At 49.7% G+C, this 15,635-nt stretch overlaps 1 protein-coding gene across 1 annotated transcript; it reads left to right on the top strand.

Annotated features, from left to right (window-relative positions):
* Positions 1 to 403: 403 nt before the first annotated feature.
* Positions 404 to 4,411, top strand: LOC109780683 (anaphase-promoting complex subunit 8). The gene is made up of 4 exons (XM_020339262.4): positions 404 to 619; positions 693 to 1,062; positions 2,073 to 3,323; positions 3,642 to 4,411. The coding sequence occupies exons 1-4, from the start codon at positions 531 to 533 to the stop codon at positions 3,729 to 3,731; spliced, it is 1,800 nt and encodes a 599-aa protein (XP_020194851.1). The 5' UTR covers positions 404 to 530; the 3' UTR covers positions 3,732 to 4,411.
* Positions 4,412 to 15,635: the final 11,224 nt, after the last annotated feature.

Below are 15,635 nucleotides of genomic sequence, written 5' to 3'. Positions count from 1 at the left end.
GAGCGTCACTCCATTCTTGAAGGCTTTGTTGTTGAAGAATCTTGTTGTCCTTATGGTGTCATGAGATGAATGATGTGGCCATAGTTGTAGTTGTCGACCACAAATTTGATTGCTTTAGTTTTTTTATATTCTTTCCCCCTCGCTTAGACATAATTTGGTCCTATATGACTTTACTATCTGTCGGTGTTTTTTTTTCACGTCAGTGTTGGCTATCCTATTTATGTAGAGGCCGGGTCTGTACTCACTGTGTTTGTATCCATTTTATACTTCATTTTGAGCCAATAAAATCTACCTTTTGTAATTTTTTTTTAGGGAAAATGGCTAAAGATGATCTGACATGCCGTTGTTTCATCCACTCAGGCCCAACCAGCCACCTAGCCCAGCCCAACCAAAGCTCTCCCTCAAATGCCAAAATTTCAGACCCGCCGCATCGCAAATTCTCCCCTCTCTCGTCGCAGTTTCAAAAAAGTTTGCGCTCTCACTGCGCCGATCCGCTCCAAATTAGCCACCCCGCCTCCCCCCACCGGCGTATGGCCGCCGCCAAGGAGAACTACCGCGTCGAGCTCCGAGCGGCCGCTCGCCAGCTCGGCGACCGTTGCCTCTACTCCGCCGCGAAATGGTACGCCGCCCGAAAATCCCGTAGGACCCCCAAAGTCAAAACCCTAACCCTAACAGCCTTCTCCCATCTGCAGGGCCGCCGAGCTGCTCGTCGGCATCGAGCCGGACGCGACGCCATCCCAGTCGGCGGCAATGGACACCCCGTCCTCCTCGGGCGCCGCCCCCGGCGGGCGGCTGCTGCATCTGCACCGCAGCGGTGGGTCCAGCTTCCGGCGCCGCATGCGACCGGGCGGCGGCGCCGGCTCCGAGGCTGGGACGCCGCTCGGCGGCGTCTCGTACGTGAGCACGCCCATCCCGGACGACGACGCGTTCGACGCAGGGGCCGACAAGTACCTGCTCGCGAAGACCTACTTCGACTGCCGGGAGTACCGGCGCGCCGCTCACGTGCTGCGCTCCCAGGTCGGGCGCAAGGCCGTGTTCCTGCGGTGCTACGCGCTCTACATGGTAAGTCATGATACGGGTAGCGTCCTGTTTATTCTTTCGAGCGGACTCGTGCCAGTGTGCACATTTGCGGTAGGGCGTGTGCTGTTTGATGAAATGCTTCACTGGACCTGGTACAGTAAAGGTCAGGCTTAGTTATTGTTCTGAGTTTCCAATTGAGGAAATGGCATTTTGTAGGAAGTTTTGTGGGTGCTCGTTAGGGCTCCTTCTTGTGCAAATGGAGTAATAGAAGATTTACCTGGATTTTGGTGAAGACAATAAGTCAATAACTGGAATCCTCAATGTTTGCTGTTATTGATGGTGAATATTTTGGTGCTCTGTGGTCCTTTGTGCATAGTCTGATCATTACTATTGTTGGGCAATGGAACACTTCGTTGAAGAAGAGATGCTAGCAGTAGACTAATAGGTGCTTCAGTTGTTTTGTCATGGTTTAATGAAGCTGGAATAAATTGTGCGGAGCCTCTGGTTTCTTATTTTTGCCTCGTTGATGAATGTTCAGATTGGATGACCAGACATCTCAAAAATATCTACTCATTTCTTGTTCATATCTATTACTTTGTTCTTTTGTCTATCAAGTGGTTTTTTCTCTAGGTGTTTGGAAGATGATTGGCTAGCTCTTTGTACGTTAAGTACTCGTTGTGATGATAGATACTGTATATTTATATGCACAATGGTTCTTCCGTATGGAAGCTCAGAAATTGCTTATGTAACATATTATTTGGCTTTTGTTTGCCAAATACGCATGAGTTTCCAAATTGTAATGAGAAATGTGCTCCAGCATCATACTATGTGTCAGTGTTTTAGTAAGATTGCCTACGACCCACTGAGTTTCCATACTTTTGGCCTATGGAACGATGGGCCGATGGCCATGTCCATTTAAGGCTGAGTTTTCTCCCCTCTTTTCTTGCAGCCTATTTTCCTTTGCAGAAACTGTCTATTTTCTCCATATAGTTTAATCAGCATTTTATTATTTGATATGCCTGATGAACATTGTTATTTGCTCTGCAATTTAGGCCGGAGAGAAGCGAAAAGAGGAAGAGACAATAGAGCTTGAAGGATCTTTGGGGAAGAGCAACGTTGTTAATCAGGAACTTGTTGCATTGGAGAGAGAGCTCTCAACACATCGCAGAACTGGTGCTATTGATTCCTTTGGCCTGTACTTGTATGGCATTGTTCTACGCGATAAAGGTTGTGAAGGTCTGTCTAGAACAGTTCTGGTAGAATCTGTCAATAGCTACCCTTGGAACTGGTGTGCTTGGTTAGAGATACAGTCTTTGTGCACTAGCAGTGACATTCTGAACAACTTAAATCTGAAGAATCACTGGATGAAAGATTTTTTCATTGCTAGTGCACATCTGGAATTAAAGATGCATGAAGAAGCTTTGAAAAGATATGAGCGCTTGATGGGGGTCTTCCGTTGCAGCGACTACATTCAGGCTCAAATAGCAACCGTTCAGTATAGTATGAGGGACCTGGATGAAGCTGACATGATTTTTGAAGAACTCCTCAGAACTGACCCTTTTCGTGTGGATTCTATGGATATTTACTCAAATTTATTGTATGCAAAAGAAAGCTTGACTGCTTTGAGCTTCCTTGCTCACAGGGTGTTTCTGACAGATAAATATCGCCCTGAATCTTGCTGCATAATTGCAAATTACTACAGTTTGAAGGGGCAGCATGAGAAGTCAGTTTTGTATTTCCAAAGGGCGCTGAAGCTTAACCGCAAGTACCTCTCAGCTTGGACTCTCATGGGACATGAGTTTGTTGAGCTAAAAAATACGCCTGCTGCAATTGATGCCTACAGAAGAGCTGTTGATATAAATCCTAGAGATTACCGTGCTTGGTATGGTCTTGGTCAGATCTATGAGATGATGGGAATGCCATTTTATGCACTATACTATTTCCGAAAATCATCCCACCTGCAACCTAACGATGCACGCCTTTGGATTGCTATGGCTCAGTGCTATGAGAGTGATCCGCTTCAAATGATTGAAGAAGCCATCAAGTGCTATGAGAGGGCTGCAAATACTAATGACACTGAAGGAATAGCACTTCACCAATTGGCAAAGTTGCACAGTATGCTTGGGCAAGCTGAGGAGGCTGCATTTTACTACAAGAAGGATTTAGATAGAATGGAAGTTGAGGAAAGGCAGGGCCAGAATTTTGTTGAAGCCTTGCTTTTTCTTGCGAAGCATTGCAAGAGCATGGGCAGGTTTGAGGAAGCAGAACACTATTGCACAAGACTCTTGGATTACACTGGCCCAGTAAGTTATTTGTTCACTTTGCTTCAGCCTAATTGAAAAGAAAAACAGATGAAAGGAGACAAAATAGTGAAATCTTGAGATCGGCGTTAGCAAATAAGTTAACGAAGGATCATGTTAGTGTGCAAATATGCAATTGAAACCAACTTCAACCTAATTAGGTTGCACCCACTTTAGCTTGTTTTATTAACATAGTGCATATTTGCTCAGATCACACTTGAGTGCATTGTTTGCTAGTGAAAAATAGAATATCATCATAGGTTGCTGTGTTTTCCTATTGATTCTGATTTGGTACAATTGTATTGCGTTCAATATTTGCAGGAAAAGGAGACTGCAAAAAGTATATTACAAGGGCTAAAACGAGCACAGTCTGGGTTTCCACCGATGGATATCGATCATTTTGCGTTGTAAATTTGACCTCCAGATAAACTATTTGCTTGGGGAACTTGGACAAAGAGTGTAAATGCACAAGAGAGTAGTGTCGCTTGCTTCTTTATTTATCTCCATCTTACATGCAGAGAGGGACAATACATTTGGTTTCAAGAGAAGGCTAAAAAACAGAGTATCTATGGACAAGGGAAGTTGTTCACCCCACTCCAGGGGCAAGGAAATGCTAGCAAGGGCCGCCCACCTGATGAAATTGGTGTTTCGAACATCTCCAGCTGAGGATCAAGTCCCAGGTTTCCTTCACAATGTGAAGGTTATCGTCTGCAGCCTCGCCAGACGACTCCAAAGGGCTGGAAACGATGACCTTGTGCGCATGATGCTTGCCTTCAGCTGCTGGAGGTTGTCAAGTAGGAGAACTAGGCGCCTGCATGGCGTGAAGATGCGCGTCACCGGGAGGATCCAGATCCCCAATTCAAGAAGTGTCAGCATTGTTGGTTGATCTCTGCTTGGCTTCTGAAATTCTATGGCTTTTCTTCACTGGACTGCTTTGCTTTGTGTTGCCTCCCCCAAAGTTGCCTCATATAAAGCCAAGCATCTCTGGAAAACTTGCTTTGTCTGGATTCCGGGTGCATATAATTATTGTTTATCTTCACAGTAGTTGCGGTGCACTATTACTATATTTATAATAAATTCTTCTGCACGAAGCATGTTATCCCTTTGCCTTTGCATGTGTTGATGTTTCGTAGGCCCCGCCTTTTGTGACCGTTGGCACTTGGCAGGGATTTGTTATTTTGCAATAATGCGTGATGCGACTTTAGCTTTAATTTTTCATATTAGTACTAATGCGTGCAAAAACGAATCCTTTGGTCTGCAAAGATTCTGTCATTTCCCGGTTTAATTATTTATCATCTGAGTGGCGCTCACGTTTTTCCCTTTCCCTTTATACTAGTGGCTGTGATGTTACTAGTATTTCTTTTGTTTTGCGGGGCACACCAGTGTTGATCATTGAGCTGTTCATCATTTTGTTTTGGATATCCCGTGGCAGCGGTGTCCCGTCACAGCACTGTGATATGATGTGATAAGATACCGAATAGTGAGATGCACTGTTGTTGGATGTATCCTCGCTGCGATGCTTTGCCCTATGTAGCTGTGCATGGTTCAACCGTAACACATGATTTCCCTTTCCCCGTCTATGAATGTCGTTGCTTGTATTTCTTGGATATCCGTTGCTTGAAGCAACGAGGCGATGACGCAGTTTCATCATTACTTTTTTTTAGCCGAGTTTCACCATTCCTTGACGCATGGGGTTTGCCCGACGAGCCGAGGCAAGCAACCAAACGATTAAGGAACGCAGTGCACGCAAACGACGACGAATATGCTCTTATTTATTGGTAAATTAGATTGAATTATCCGTGCAAACTGGTGGTCGTAAACAAGGATTTGCTGCTGTGGCATTTCCGGCTTCCAAGAGTCGGCACAAGCAAAGAGTGCCAGAGGGGAGCAGGGGACACACGTTTCGAACGTCAAACACCCTAATGATCATTGAAAGTCAGAGGGGACACAAGTTCCTAATATCAAACACCTCAGTGATCACGCAAAGTTTGCATATCATTGCATTATTATTGCATTGATAAAAGAAGTAGAATGAGTACAGATAAGGGTATAACACAGGACACGAACGCACGCAAGCGTGAATATAATGTCCGGAGCAAAGAGACAAGGGATGCTCAGCCCGTACAGAGGATACATCACAGCTAAACCAACCAAGCCCAAATCAAGAGCGGCAATGCCGAACCAACAAGAACACCAACATCGACAGAGCCAAAACCGGGGATACCGCGAACGAGCAAGATAGCGCTTTCAAAAAGGAAGAGGACGCCGAGACGCCGTCGCCATCCGGTCCAAAGGAACCAGACCCAGGGTTTCCCCTCAGCTCGAAGAGGGGCCCAGCCGAGGGCCTTGACAACGCCTCCAAGAAGGAAACGGCATACGCAGACGCCACCGCTGCCAACACCGGCAAGCCGAGCAGGGATTTCTTCCTGGCCTAAGGCTGAGTGTTAGAAGGGAGAGAGAGGGATTGTTGCGGAATATGATGGTTGTATTATTGAGCCTTGAGGGCGAGTATATATTGAGTACAAGACTTGGAGGGCAAGAAGCCTCTTCTGAAGATAAGGTAGGAGACGGATTACAAATCCTAGACTACCAAATACAAGTAACCCAAATATATCTCTAACATCCCCCTGCAGTCGTAGCGGTAGCGTCGCAGACAACAGGAGCGTTGCGGACGGTCAGACTGGAGAGAATAGCAGCCGACGGGCTGACATCCCCCCGCAGTCGTAGCGGGAGCGTCGTGGACAGTGTCCCGTCGCGGACGCGTTGACTGTAGAGGAAGCTGATGAGTTGCTCAAGCGGATGATAGCCCTTTGTGCCGATGTTGATGTAGCCGAGAGCGTAGGGTGGTGTAGCCGTGGTCGAGGTAGCCGTGCGAAGAATGTCGTGGTCGATGTCGAGTCGGGGTAGCCGGTGTCGAGGAAAATGTCGTGGAGCCGCGGGCGCAAGGAGGCGCCAAGTTAGCATGGGCGCAGTGATGTCGAAGTAGGGGTGCGCCGGGAGGTAGACGGTGTTGACGAAGCGTCGCGCCGGGTTTGCCAAGCCCGGGGACACGTCGTGGACGAAGGCACGCATTGGTGTTGCCAGCACCGGGCATGCGTAGATGGATGAAGACGAAGCTGACGAAGCGCCGCTCTAGGCTTGCCAGGCCCGGGGACACGTCATGGACGAAGGCACGCACCGGTGTTGCCAGTACCAGGCATGCGTAGACGAGGGACCTGCATGAGCTGTACGCCATGTCGGAGATGTCGGAGGGGCCAGCAGAGAAGAACTCGACGACGATTGCGGCATCCATCGGTGCGGGGCCGATGTCACCAACGTTGGTCGAAGTAGACGAAGTGGTCGGGGTAGATGACGGCGACGCTAACGACGGGCTGGTGCTTGGACGAAGACGAAGGGGGTGGACGGGCGGCGGTGGCGGCTACGAAGGTAGCGGCGGCGGCGACGGCGGCCTGACGGCGACGGCAACAACTAGGTTAGTAGTGCGGCGACGATGCTCGAAGTAGGCGAGGAACCCAACAACGCGACGAAGACCGGCGCGGACAATGGCGTTCCCGCGCCAAGGGAGGCGGCGTGGCGCATACCACAAGAGGTCGACGCACGGGGACGGCGGTGGACCACGGGCCGCGGCGCTACGGCCCGAACGGGCGATGTAGCGGCGGCAACAGGTGGGATGGGGCGACGGCGGGAAGACCTCGGGGCAGCAGCGGGGGCCGCGGCGCTACAACCTGAAGGGCGGCGCAGCGGCAGAGCGCGGGTCAGTGCAACCGTGGGGACGGCCTCGGGGCGGCGGCGGGGACCGCGTATCGTAGCACTACGGCCCGAAGGGGCGACGCAGCGGCGACGTGTGAGTCGATGCAGCCGCGAGGAGAACCACGGGGCGGCGGCGCTGTGGCCTGACGGGCGACGCAGCGATAGCCCGTTGCTCGATCGGTGGAGGGGCGCGCTGAACTCGGGAACGATCTTCATGGGACCTGCGGAGGCGCGCGCAATGGACGGGCTAGGTCGGTCGCGTGGCGTAAATGAGGAGGATCGCGGCGACGAGCGGGTGATCAAGCCAATCGCGTGCGAGGTCGGAAACGCTGCTCGGTGAAGACGGGGTGGCGGCGGAGTCCAAGATGAGGCCCACAATGACGGACGGCGTGGGACGACGTGTGGACGAGCGCGTCAGCGTCGGCACCCGGGCTGCGAAAACAGCGCCGGTGCCCGGGCAGTGAGGCCCGAGCGACCAACGTAGCAGCGTCGCCCGAGCTGAGGCAGCCGACGAGCTTGATGCAGCCGGCCCGACGCAGCCGAGGACAAGGCCGGGGAGGCAGACCGCAGGGGCAGCCTTGCAGACGCGGCGGAGGCGGGTGGCGTGGATCGATGAGCGAGCCGGCGCGCGAACGGCGGCTATGTTGGGCCGCCGGGTCGGGGCGATGCAGTAGTCCCGGTCGGTGCAGGGCGAAGACGGCCAGCGCAGGGGGTCGGAGGAGAAGCCGGCTGGTCGCGCGGGGGTCGCCGGGCCGGAGGAGAAGCCGGCTGGTCGCGTGGGGTTCGAAGTAGAGGCGCGCAGGGGTCGACGGCGGCGGCGGGCGACGCAAACCGATCAAGTATAGATCGGAAAACAAAAAGGAAAACATCGATCAAGGTGACCGGCAGGAGAGAGAAAACCCGGAGCAAGGGCTCGGAAAAAAGACTCTCTAGGGCAGTCGGTCCAGACGACAGGCGGACGAACCCTAGGTACGTGCGGCGCGGCCCCCGGCGGTGGTCATGGAGAACGACTGCCCCGGGGGCGGCGTGCAGGGGCGGAAGTGGCGGGCGGCGGCTAGGGTTTGGACCAGTTATGCTGATACCATGTTAGAAGGGAGAGGGGATTGACGGAATATGATGGTTGTATTATTGAGTCTCGAGGGCGAGTATATATTGAGTACAAGACTTGAAGGACAAGAAGCCTCTCCTGGAGATAAGGTACGAGACGGATTACAAATTCTAGACTACCAAATACAAGTAATCCAAATATATCTCTAACACTGAGCAACCCCATAATCGCCGTAATTGGAAATGAATATGAGGAGCCATACGCCGGTTGGAGCCACCATGTAGGAAGGGGGTTGGCGGGGCTGCACCTGCCGTCAGAGGGTGGCACCACGTCCGAACAGATGAGCATTGGATCTGGCAAAAAGAAAGGGCTTTGAGATGTCCAACATAGGGCAGGCATCGAAGCAAACCACGAGGGGGTAGGGTGAGGGCGAACGACATCACCGGTAAGCTAGGACTGGAGGAACGCAGACACTAGCTACCGTGGCCATAACCGTCGGAACGTCGGGGAGCCAGGCGAGCTGGAAGGGATGCAACTGCTGGCCTCGAGGCCGGAGCCGCCCGGCAAAGGACGTCGACAGCCATGGACACCGGAGAGACGAGGTCCAAGGTCGCCGGAGCCGGAGCAGCGCCAGCAAATACCCACCTTGAGAAGCTTCATGACCGTCACTATCATTATAGTCTTGCTGCCTCCGCGTGAGCTGTCGTATCATATGATTTTTTTTCATTGAGTCTAGGTTAATGTTTATTTTTCTATGAAATGTGAAGGATAGAAAGAATTCCTCCATAGGCATATAATTTTATTCCTAGAAACCATAAAATTCCTACAAAATTTCTCCAAACCAAATAAGGCCTTAGTTTTAAAGGTAATGGTTTTCTTTTTTCGAATGAGGAGCATACCTCCCAGTTTCATTCATGCAAAGGATATCATCATCCTTCAGGACTAAACGCTTGATACGTAAATTAACAAACCCGAAACAAGAACGTTGACTACATGCAGCAGTTGTGTTTGTGTAAAAACTGGGGCCGCAGGCTCGCAGCGTCCTCGATACAGGGATAGAATCCTCGATACCATGGGCGCCCGTCCTCTATTCCCGCTAAAACATCTTGTCCATCACATGCTGCAGTAGTTGGGCAGTAGCGCGCATAGCTCTAACGAGCTACTTGAGCTATGACACTAGGTGGATCTACATTTCCAAATAGCCCATTTACAAGGAAACAGTTGTTATTCCCAGAGCTCTTATACAGAGTTCAAGGTCATTATAATATGAAAAGCACAGCTGTTATTCCCACAACCCTTGGGGGCATTTTTTTACAAAGAAAAGACACCTAAAGAGTATCTTAGGTCTGATAATTATATACTCCCTGCCTTTCATAATGTAGCACATATAGATTTTCTAAAAAGTTAAACTTCATATACTTTGGCCGAGTTTCTGAAGAAAAACATTTACATCTAGAACACCAATCATGTATAATTTAAATTCATTATAAGAAATAGTTTCATATTTCATATATTTGGTGTTGTGGATATAAATAGTTTTTTCTATGAACTTGGTCAAAGATTGTATAGTTTGACATTGCAAAATATCTGTACGCACTATATTATGAAACAGAGGGAGTGTATAAAAAATAGCCAATGCAATGGAAAGACAACCGGTCAGTAAAGATCAAAATTATATTGAAAATCATACTAGTCTTCTTCTTTTTTCAATTATACGCCACCCGCCGAAGATTGAAAATTGCACCGAGTCAACAACAAAGAAAAGGGACATCTGCAAACATCCTCGCAATACCAAGCATTACTCGCCCCATGAGACGAGATATAGAAATCGCCGAAGAGGCATCGGTTGAAGCATCATCCTACGTAGTATAGGCTTTGCAATCCATCATCATCGGTCCAGGGAGTTAGAGAAATCAGATCATGCCATAGAATCACACGGAAAAAGATGTCGAAGTCACCTCACCAATAGTCATGCAATGGCTCTCCTTAATAGACTGCCAATATATGAAGAGAGCCAACAGACATGGGGACACAAACTCTTATAGGCCCTTTGTCAGCGTCAGATTAGATGTCGTTGAGGCATGAGGAGACCTTATTCCAACAGGCCAAAGTCGCCACCACCTCATCAATGTCGTTAGGGAAATAAACCCAAGCAAAAGAAAAAATATAAACAAATAGGTCTCCAGTCCTCTTGCCTCTAATGAGGTCACCGGACAAAGGAAATGATGGGACTGTAACACCCCGAGAATCACGCTACAGTAATCTCTTGCCTAATGATGCCATGTCATCATAGTCAAGTTGCTAATCCTCACTTTGATCCGAACCGAGTTCAAATTCAAAGTTTAGAATAAAGTCAAAATAATATTTCTTCAAACTCTCAAGTAAAAAAATGTTCGATGGGTGGCAAATATTCACCAAGTAATGAACATGCTGGAACCAACCACATTTGGTTTCCCAAATTGCCCCTGGAATTCATTTAGTGGAATAACAAGATTAAATAAAAGCATTTTAATTCAACTATAAATTTGAACAGTTCCAATTGACCTCAAACTTTTTGGGCAACCTTATAGTGTTGACAAGGAATTATGTGTAAAGTTTCATAGTTAACAAAAATCATTTGGCAGATAAAATAAATAGAAAACAATAGCTAAAACAAAAGAAAATAGAAAAGTATAAATGAAAAGAAAAAGAAAAGGAAAATAACAAAAAAAAAAGGATAAGAGAGAACCCCCCACCGGGCCACGGCCCAGCTTGCCTCTGGGCCAACCAGACGGGCCCTGCCGACGCCTACAGCACCCTTGGGGCGACCGAACCCTAGCGGTCCGTCCCCACTTCCCCCATGACCCACCACGTTCCCCTCTCTCCCTCGTCTCCTCCCGATACCGATCTGGATCGGGCACCGGCGCCCTTCCCACGCGCCCGTCGCCGTCGACCACCTCACCTCGCCGAACCCTCCACCGACGGACCCCCCCTCGAGCATCGTCGCCGCCCTGGCTTCGCAGGACGCCGCACCGAGGACACTGCACCGCCCCGACGCCATTGAAGTCGCCATCGCCCCGCTCCCCGCCGTCGTTCGATGCCACCACGCCGGCGCCGCCTCCCCGCCGGACTGCCTCGTCTCCTCCTCGCCCCCTCCCGATCTGGGCGCCTTGCCACGGAGCCCCAACGATGCCACCGCCCGAGGACGACGTCGCCCGCCTCCCCGACTGCCACCTCGTCGTTCCGCTTCTCCACCGACCACGTCGAGACGCTGCCTCCCCGTCCGGCTCACTGTGAGCCCCGCGCCCTCCTCTTTCCTATGTGCTCCGGCCTCCCCTCCCCTAGCGCGTTTGCCACTGTCACCGGCGCTCGTCGCCGCGCTCGACCACAATCGTCGCGCTCCCGCCCTTGGCCGCGTGCCTTGCCGCGCCGAGACGTGCAGCCCTGCGTCCCGGGCACCTCCCCTGGCCTCGCGCCCCGCTTGCCCGTGCTGCCGCGTCGGGGCTGCGCCTTCCACCGCCCCCTGCTGCCTATTGCCGCCGGCGCCGAAGGCCGCCACGGCTCGTCTCGCCGGCGCGCGTGCCCGGCGCTACTCCCGTCGTCGCCGGCCACCGAGGCCCCGGGCGCGCTCGCCCTCGCCTCTCATGGCCTCGGGTGCGAGCACCCGCAACCGTACGCCCGCGCGCCCGCAAGGCCACGCCCGTTGGCCGCCCCGATTAGCCAGATGGGTCACACACACGTGGGGCCCAGCCCCTGTTAAAATAAAGAAGATAAAAAAAGAAAATTAATTAATTAACTTAATTAAATCCTGATTAGTTGACTAGTTAAATTTACTTAACCTGCTAATTAAACTAAGTAACTGGTAATTAGTTATCAGTCTATGACAGAATGGACCCATGCGTTAGTTTGACCAAGTCAACTGACTGTTGACTGCTGACATCACTCTGATGTCATGCTGACATCATAATGGCATTTTCTAATTAAATTAATTCTGATAATTCTAAAAATGAATTAAAACTTTGAAAAATAATATAAAATAATTCGTAACTCGGATGAAAAAACTTTGTACATGAAAGTTGCTTAGAACGACGAGACGAATTTGGATACGCAGCCCGTTCGTCCACCACACACCCCTAGCATATCGAACACGCAACTTTCCCCCTCCGGTTCACCTGTCCGAAAATGCGAAACACCGGGAATACTTTCCCGGATGTTTTCCCCCTTCGCCAGTATCACCTCCTGCCGCGTTAGATCACCTCTAGCACCGCGTATTGCCATGTTATGCTTTGTGATGCTTTGATTGCTCTGTTATTTATTGTGTTCCCCTTCGTTACTTCTTTCCGGTAGACCCCGAGACCACTACCGGTACCCCTGTGATCGACTACATCGACGACGAACCCTTCTTGCCAGAGCAACCAGGTAAGCCCCCCTTGATCAGCAGATATCGCCTATTCTTCTCTATACTGCTTGCATTAGAGTAGTGTAGCATGTTACTGCTTTCGGTTAATCCTATTCTGCTGCATAGCCTGTCATTGTTGCTACAGTTGTTACCCTTACCTGCTATCCTACTACTTAGTATAGGATGCTAGTGTTCCATCAGTGACCCTACACTCTTGTCCGTCAGCCATGTATACTACTGGGCCGTGATCACTTCGGGAGGTGATCATGGATATATACTATATACTTTATATACATGACACATGTGGTGACTAAAGTCGGGTCAGCTCGTTGAGTACCCGCAAGTGATTCTGATGAGGGGGCTGAAAGGACAGGTGGCTCCATCCCGGTAGAGGTGGGCCTGGGTTCCTGACGGCCCCCGACTGTTACTTTGTGGCGGAGCGACAGGGCAGGTTGAGACCACCTAGGAGAGAGGTGGGCCTGGCCCTGGTCGGCGTTCACGGATACTTAACACGCTTAACGAGATCTTGGTATTTGATCTGAGTCTGGCCATTTGGTCTATACGCACTACCCAACTACGCGGAACAGTTATGGGCACTCGGCGTCGTGGTATCAGCCGAAGCTCTTTTTGACGTCAACGACTGAGTGGCGCGCGCCACATTGGACCGTAAGCTCACGCTTGTATTAAGGGGGCTAGGTCTGCTTCCGGCCGCGTACGCAACGTGTAGGTGTGCAATGGGCGATGGGCCCAGACCCCTGCGCGCATAGGATTTAGACCGGCGTGCTGACCTCTCTGTTGATCCTAGGTGGGGCTGCGACGTGTTGATCTTCCGAGGCCGGGCATGACCCAGGAAAGTGTGTCCGGCCAAATGGGATCGAGCGTGTTGGGTTATGTGGTGCACCCCTGCAGGGAAGTTTATCTATTCGAATAGCCGTGTCCCTCGGTAAAAGGACGATCCGGAGTTGTACCTTGACCTTATGACAAATAGAACTGGATACTTAATAAAACACACCCTTCCAAGTGCCAGATATAACCCGGTGATCGCTCTCTAACAGGGCGACGAGGAGGGGATCGCCGGGTAGGATTATGCTATGCGATGCTACTTGATGAACTTACCATCTACTCTCTTCTACATGCTGCAAGATGGAGGTGGCCAGAAGCGTAGTCTTCGACAAGATTAGCTATGCCCCTCTTATTCTGGCATTCTGCAGTTCAGTCCACCGATATGGCCCTTTACACATATACCCATGCATATGTAGTGTAGCTCCTTGCTTGCGAGTACTTTGGATGAGTACTCACGGTTGCTTTTCCCCCTCTTTTCCCCCTTTCCATTCTACCTGGTTGTCGCAACCAGATGCTGGAGCCCAGGAGCTTGATGCCACCGTCGACAATGACTCCTACTACACTGGAGGTGCCTACTACTACGTGCAGGCCGCTGACGACGACCAGGAGTAGTTTAGGAGGATCCCAGGCAGGAGGCCTGTGCCTCTTTCGATCTGTATCCCAGTTTGTGCTAGCCTTCTTAAGGCAAACTTGTTTAACTTATGTCTGTACTCAGATATTGTTGGTTCCACTGACTCGTCTATGATCGAGCAATTGTATTCGAGCCCTCGAGGCCCCTGGCTTGTATTATGATGCTTGTATGACTTATTTTATTTTTAGAGTTGTGTTGTGATATCTTCCCGTGAGTCCCTGATCTTGATCGTACACGTTTGCGTGTATGATTAGTGTACGATTGAATCGGGGGTGTCACAAGTTGGTATCAGAGCCGACTGTCTGTAGGAATCCCCCTTTCCAACTCCTTGGCCGAAGTCGAGTCTAGTCATTGAAAAACTTTTACTAACATGGCTGTGTGGCTTACGGGCCCACGTTGCCATTGGGTGGTATTAGGATCTTTTACTCCTTGTCTATACTCCGGGACTCTGATCTCTCTTCTATTCGGGTTAAGTGAATTTTGCTAAATCTAACATTAGGATCTCGTTATCACTTTCATCCGGAGAGCCCCTTATTACTGACGATCGTCTGCTGCACGTGAGGACCCTGAAGATACTCTCCGCTGATAACCCGAGAACTTGTGTTCGTCGCTTTTGCAATTCCCTTTCATCGAGAAACTCCTATGGATAACCACGTATACTCGCCATTCATGCAATGTTTCCCAGTTGATCTTGTTATTACAAGATACCCCGAAATTCTCTCTGTTGTTCCGAGAATCCTTTGAGCTTACTGCCTTGCTGTTCTTTGTCACCTGAATACCCCTACGGATAATTCTCGCACTTACCGAGTATCCGCTCATCCCCAGTTGATTCAAGTATTTCACAAAAGTGTTCAAAATACCATTCGATCTTCCGAAAATCCTCAGGAGCCTTTTGCTCTTGAAATTTTTGCTTACTTGCATTATGATTAATCTTAAGTCTCATAATCTTATTGGCATCTCTTGTCATTATCATTTTGAGTCCGTTGATTCAATTTGTTGCGAATGCTCGCAATCTTCAATCAGAGCCTAGAATTCATCCTTCCGGCTCAGACGTCATTTGAAACGTGAACCGGTTATCGACCAATCAAATTGTTGTCGATTGTACCCCTAAGTCTATTCAACTTATCCATTCTTAATCAGACCATTGGCTTCTGATCCCTTGATTTGGAAATGATAATTCCTTTGCATTTGAGCTTTGAATTACTTAGTTGTTTTTATAGTCCGATGCCCTTTCGTTCCTTCTTCCTCTGATAGAGTGCCGATACTCGCATAAGCTCCGTTGTAGACCACAAGACCCCTTGTTGGGTTATTATCCGATAGTGTCCTTCATATTCAATAACCTTGTGATCATTTCCATGGATATATAATGCCTTTGGTAATTTGTATCCTCTGCTTGATAACCATACTCTACTTTTGAGCTGGTGATTTTACTCTTGAAGTTTGAGGTATATGTTTCTAAGATGCCCCGATGGATTGAACCTATACCTTCCCTAAAAACCGTATGAACCCGAAGGTTTTCACAAGCCATACCCTTCTGGTATTTTACCAGATAATTTTCTACCATACAACTTCATCGAATGCGAGAAGTGAATGAAAGGTTATGCATTGGAGAAGTGGGAGTCGACCTTGAACTTTGTGTTCATGCCCATGGACACGATGTAGATC

The sequence above is a fragment of the Aegilops tauschii genome, chromosome 6, assembly GCF_002575655.3.
Source record: "Aegilops tauschii subsp. strangulata cultivar AL8/78 chromosome 6, Aet v6.0, whole genome shotgun sequence".
Classification (NCBI taxonomy): Eukaryota; Viridiplantae; Streptophyta; class Magnoliopsida; order Poales; family Poaceae; genus Aegilops; species Aegilops tauschii.
The sequence above is the reverse complement of the archived record's forward strand: the minus strand, read 5'-3'. Positions and strand labels throughout refer to the sequence as shown.

Coding starts and splice junctions, on each gene's coding strand:
- LOC109780683 (XM_020339262.4), top strand. CDS start 531: ATGGCCGCCGCCAAGGAGAACTACCGCGTCGAGCTCCGAGCGGCCGCT. Junction 1,063..2,072: donor GGTGCTACGCGCTCTACATG/GTAAGTCATGAT, acceptor TCTGCAATTTAG/GCCGGAGAGAAGCGAAAAGA. Junction 3,324..3,641: donor TCTTGGATTACACTGGCCCA/GTAAGTTATTTG, acceptor CAATATTTGCAG/GAAAAGGAGACTGCAAAAAG.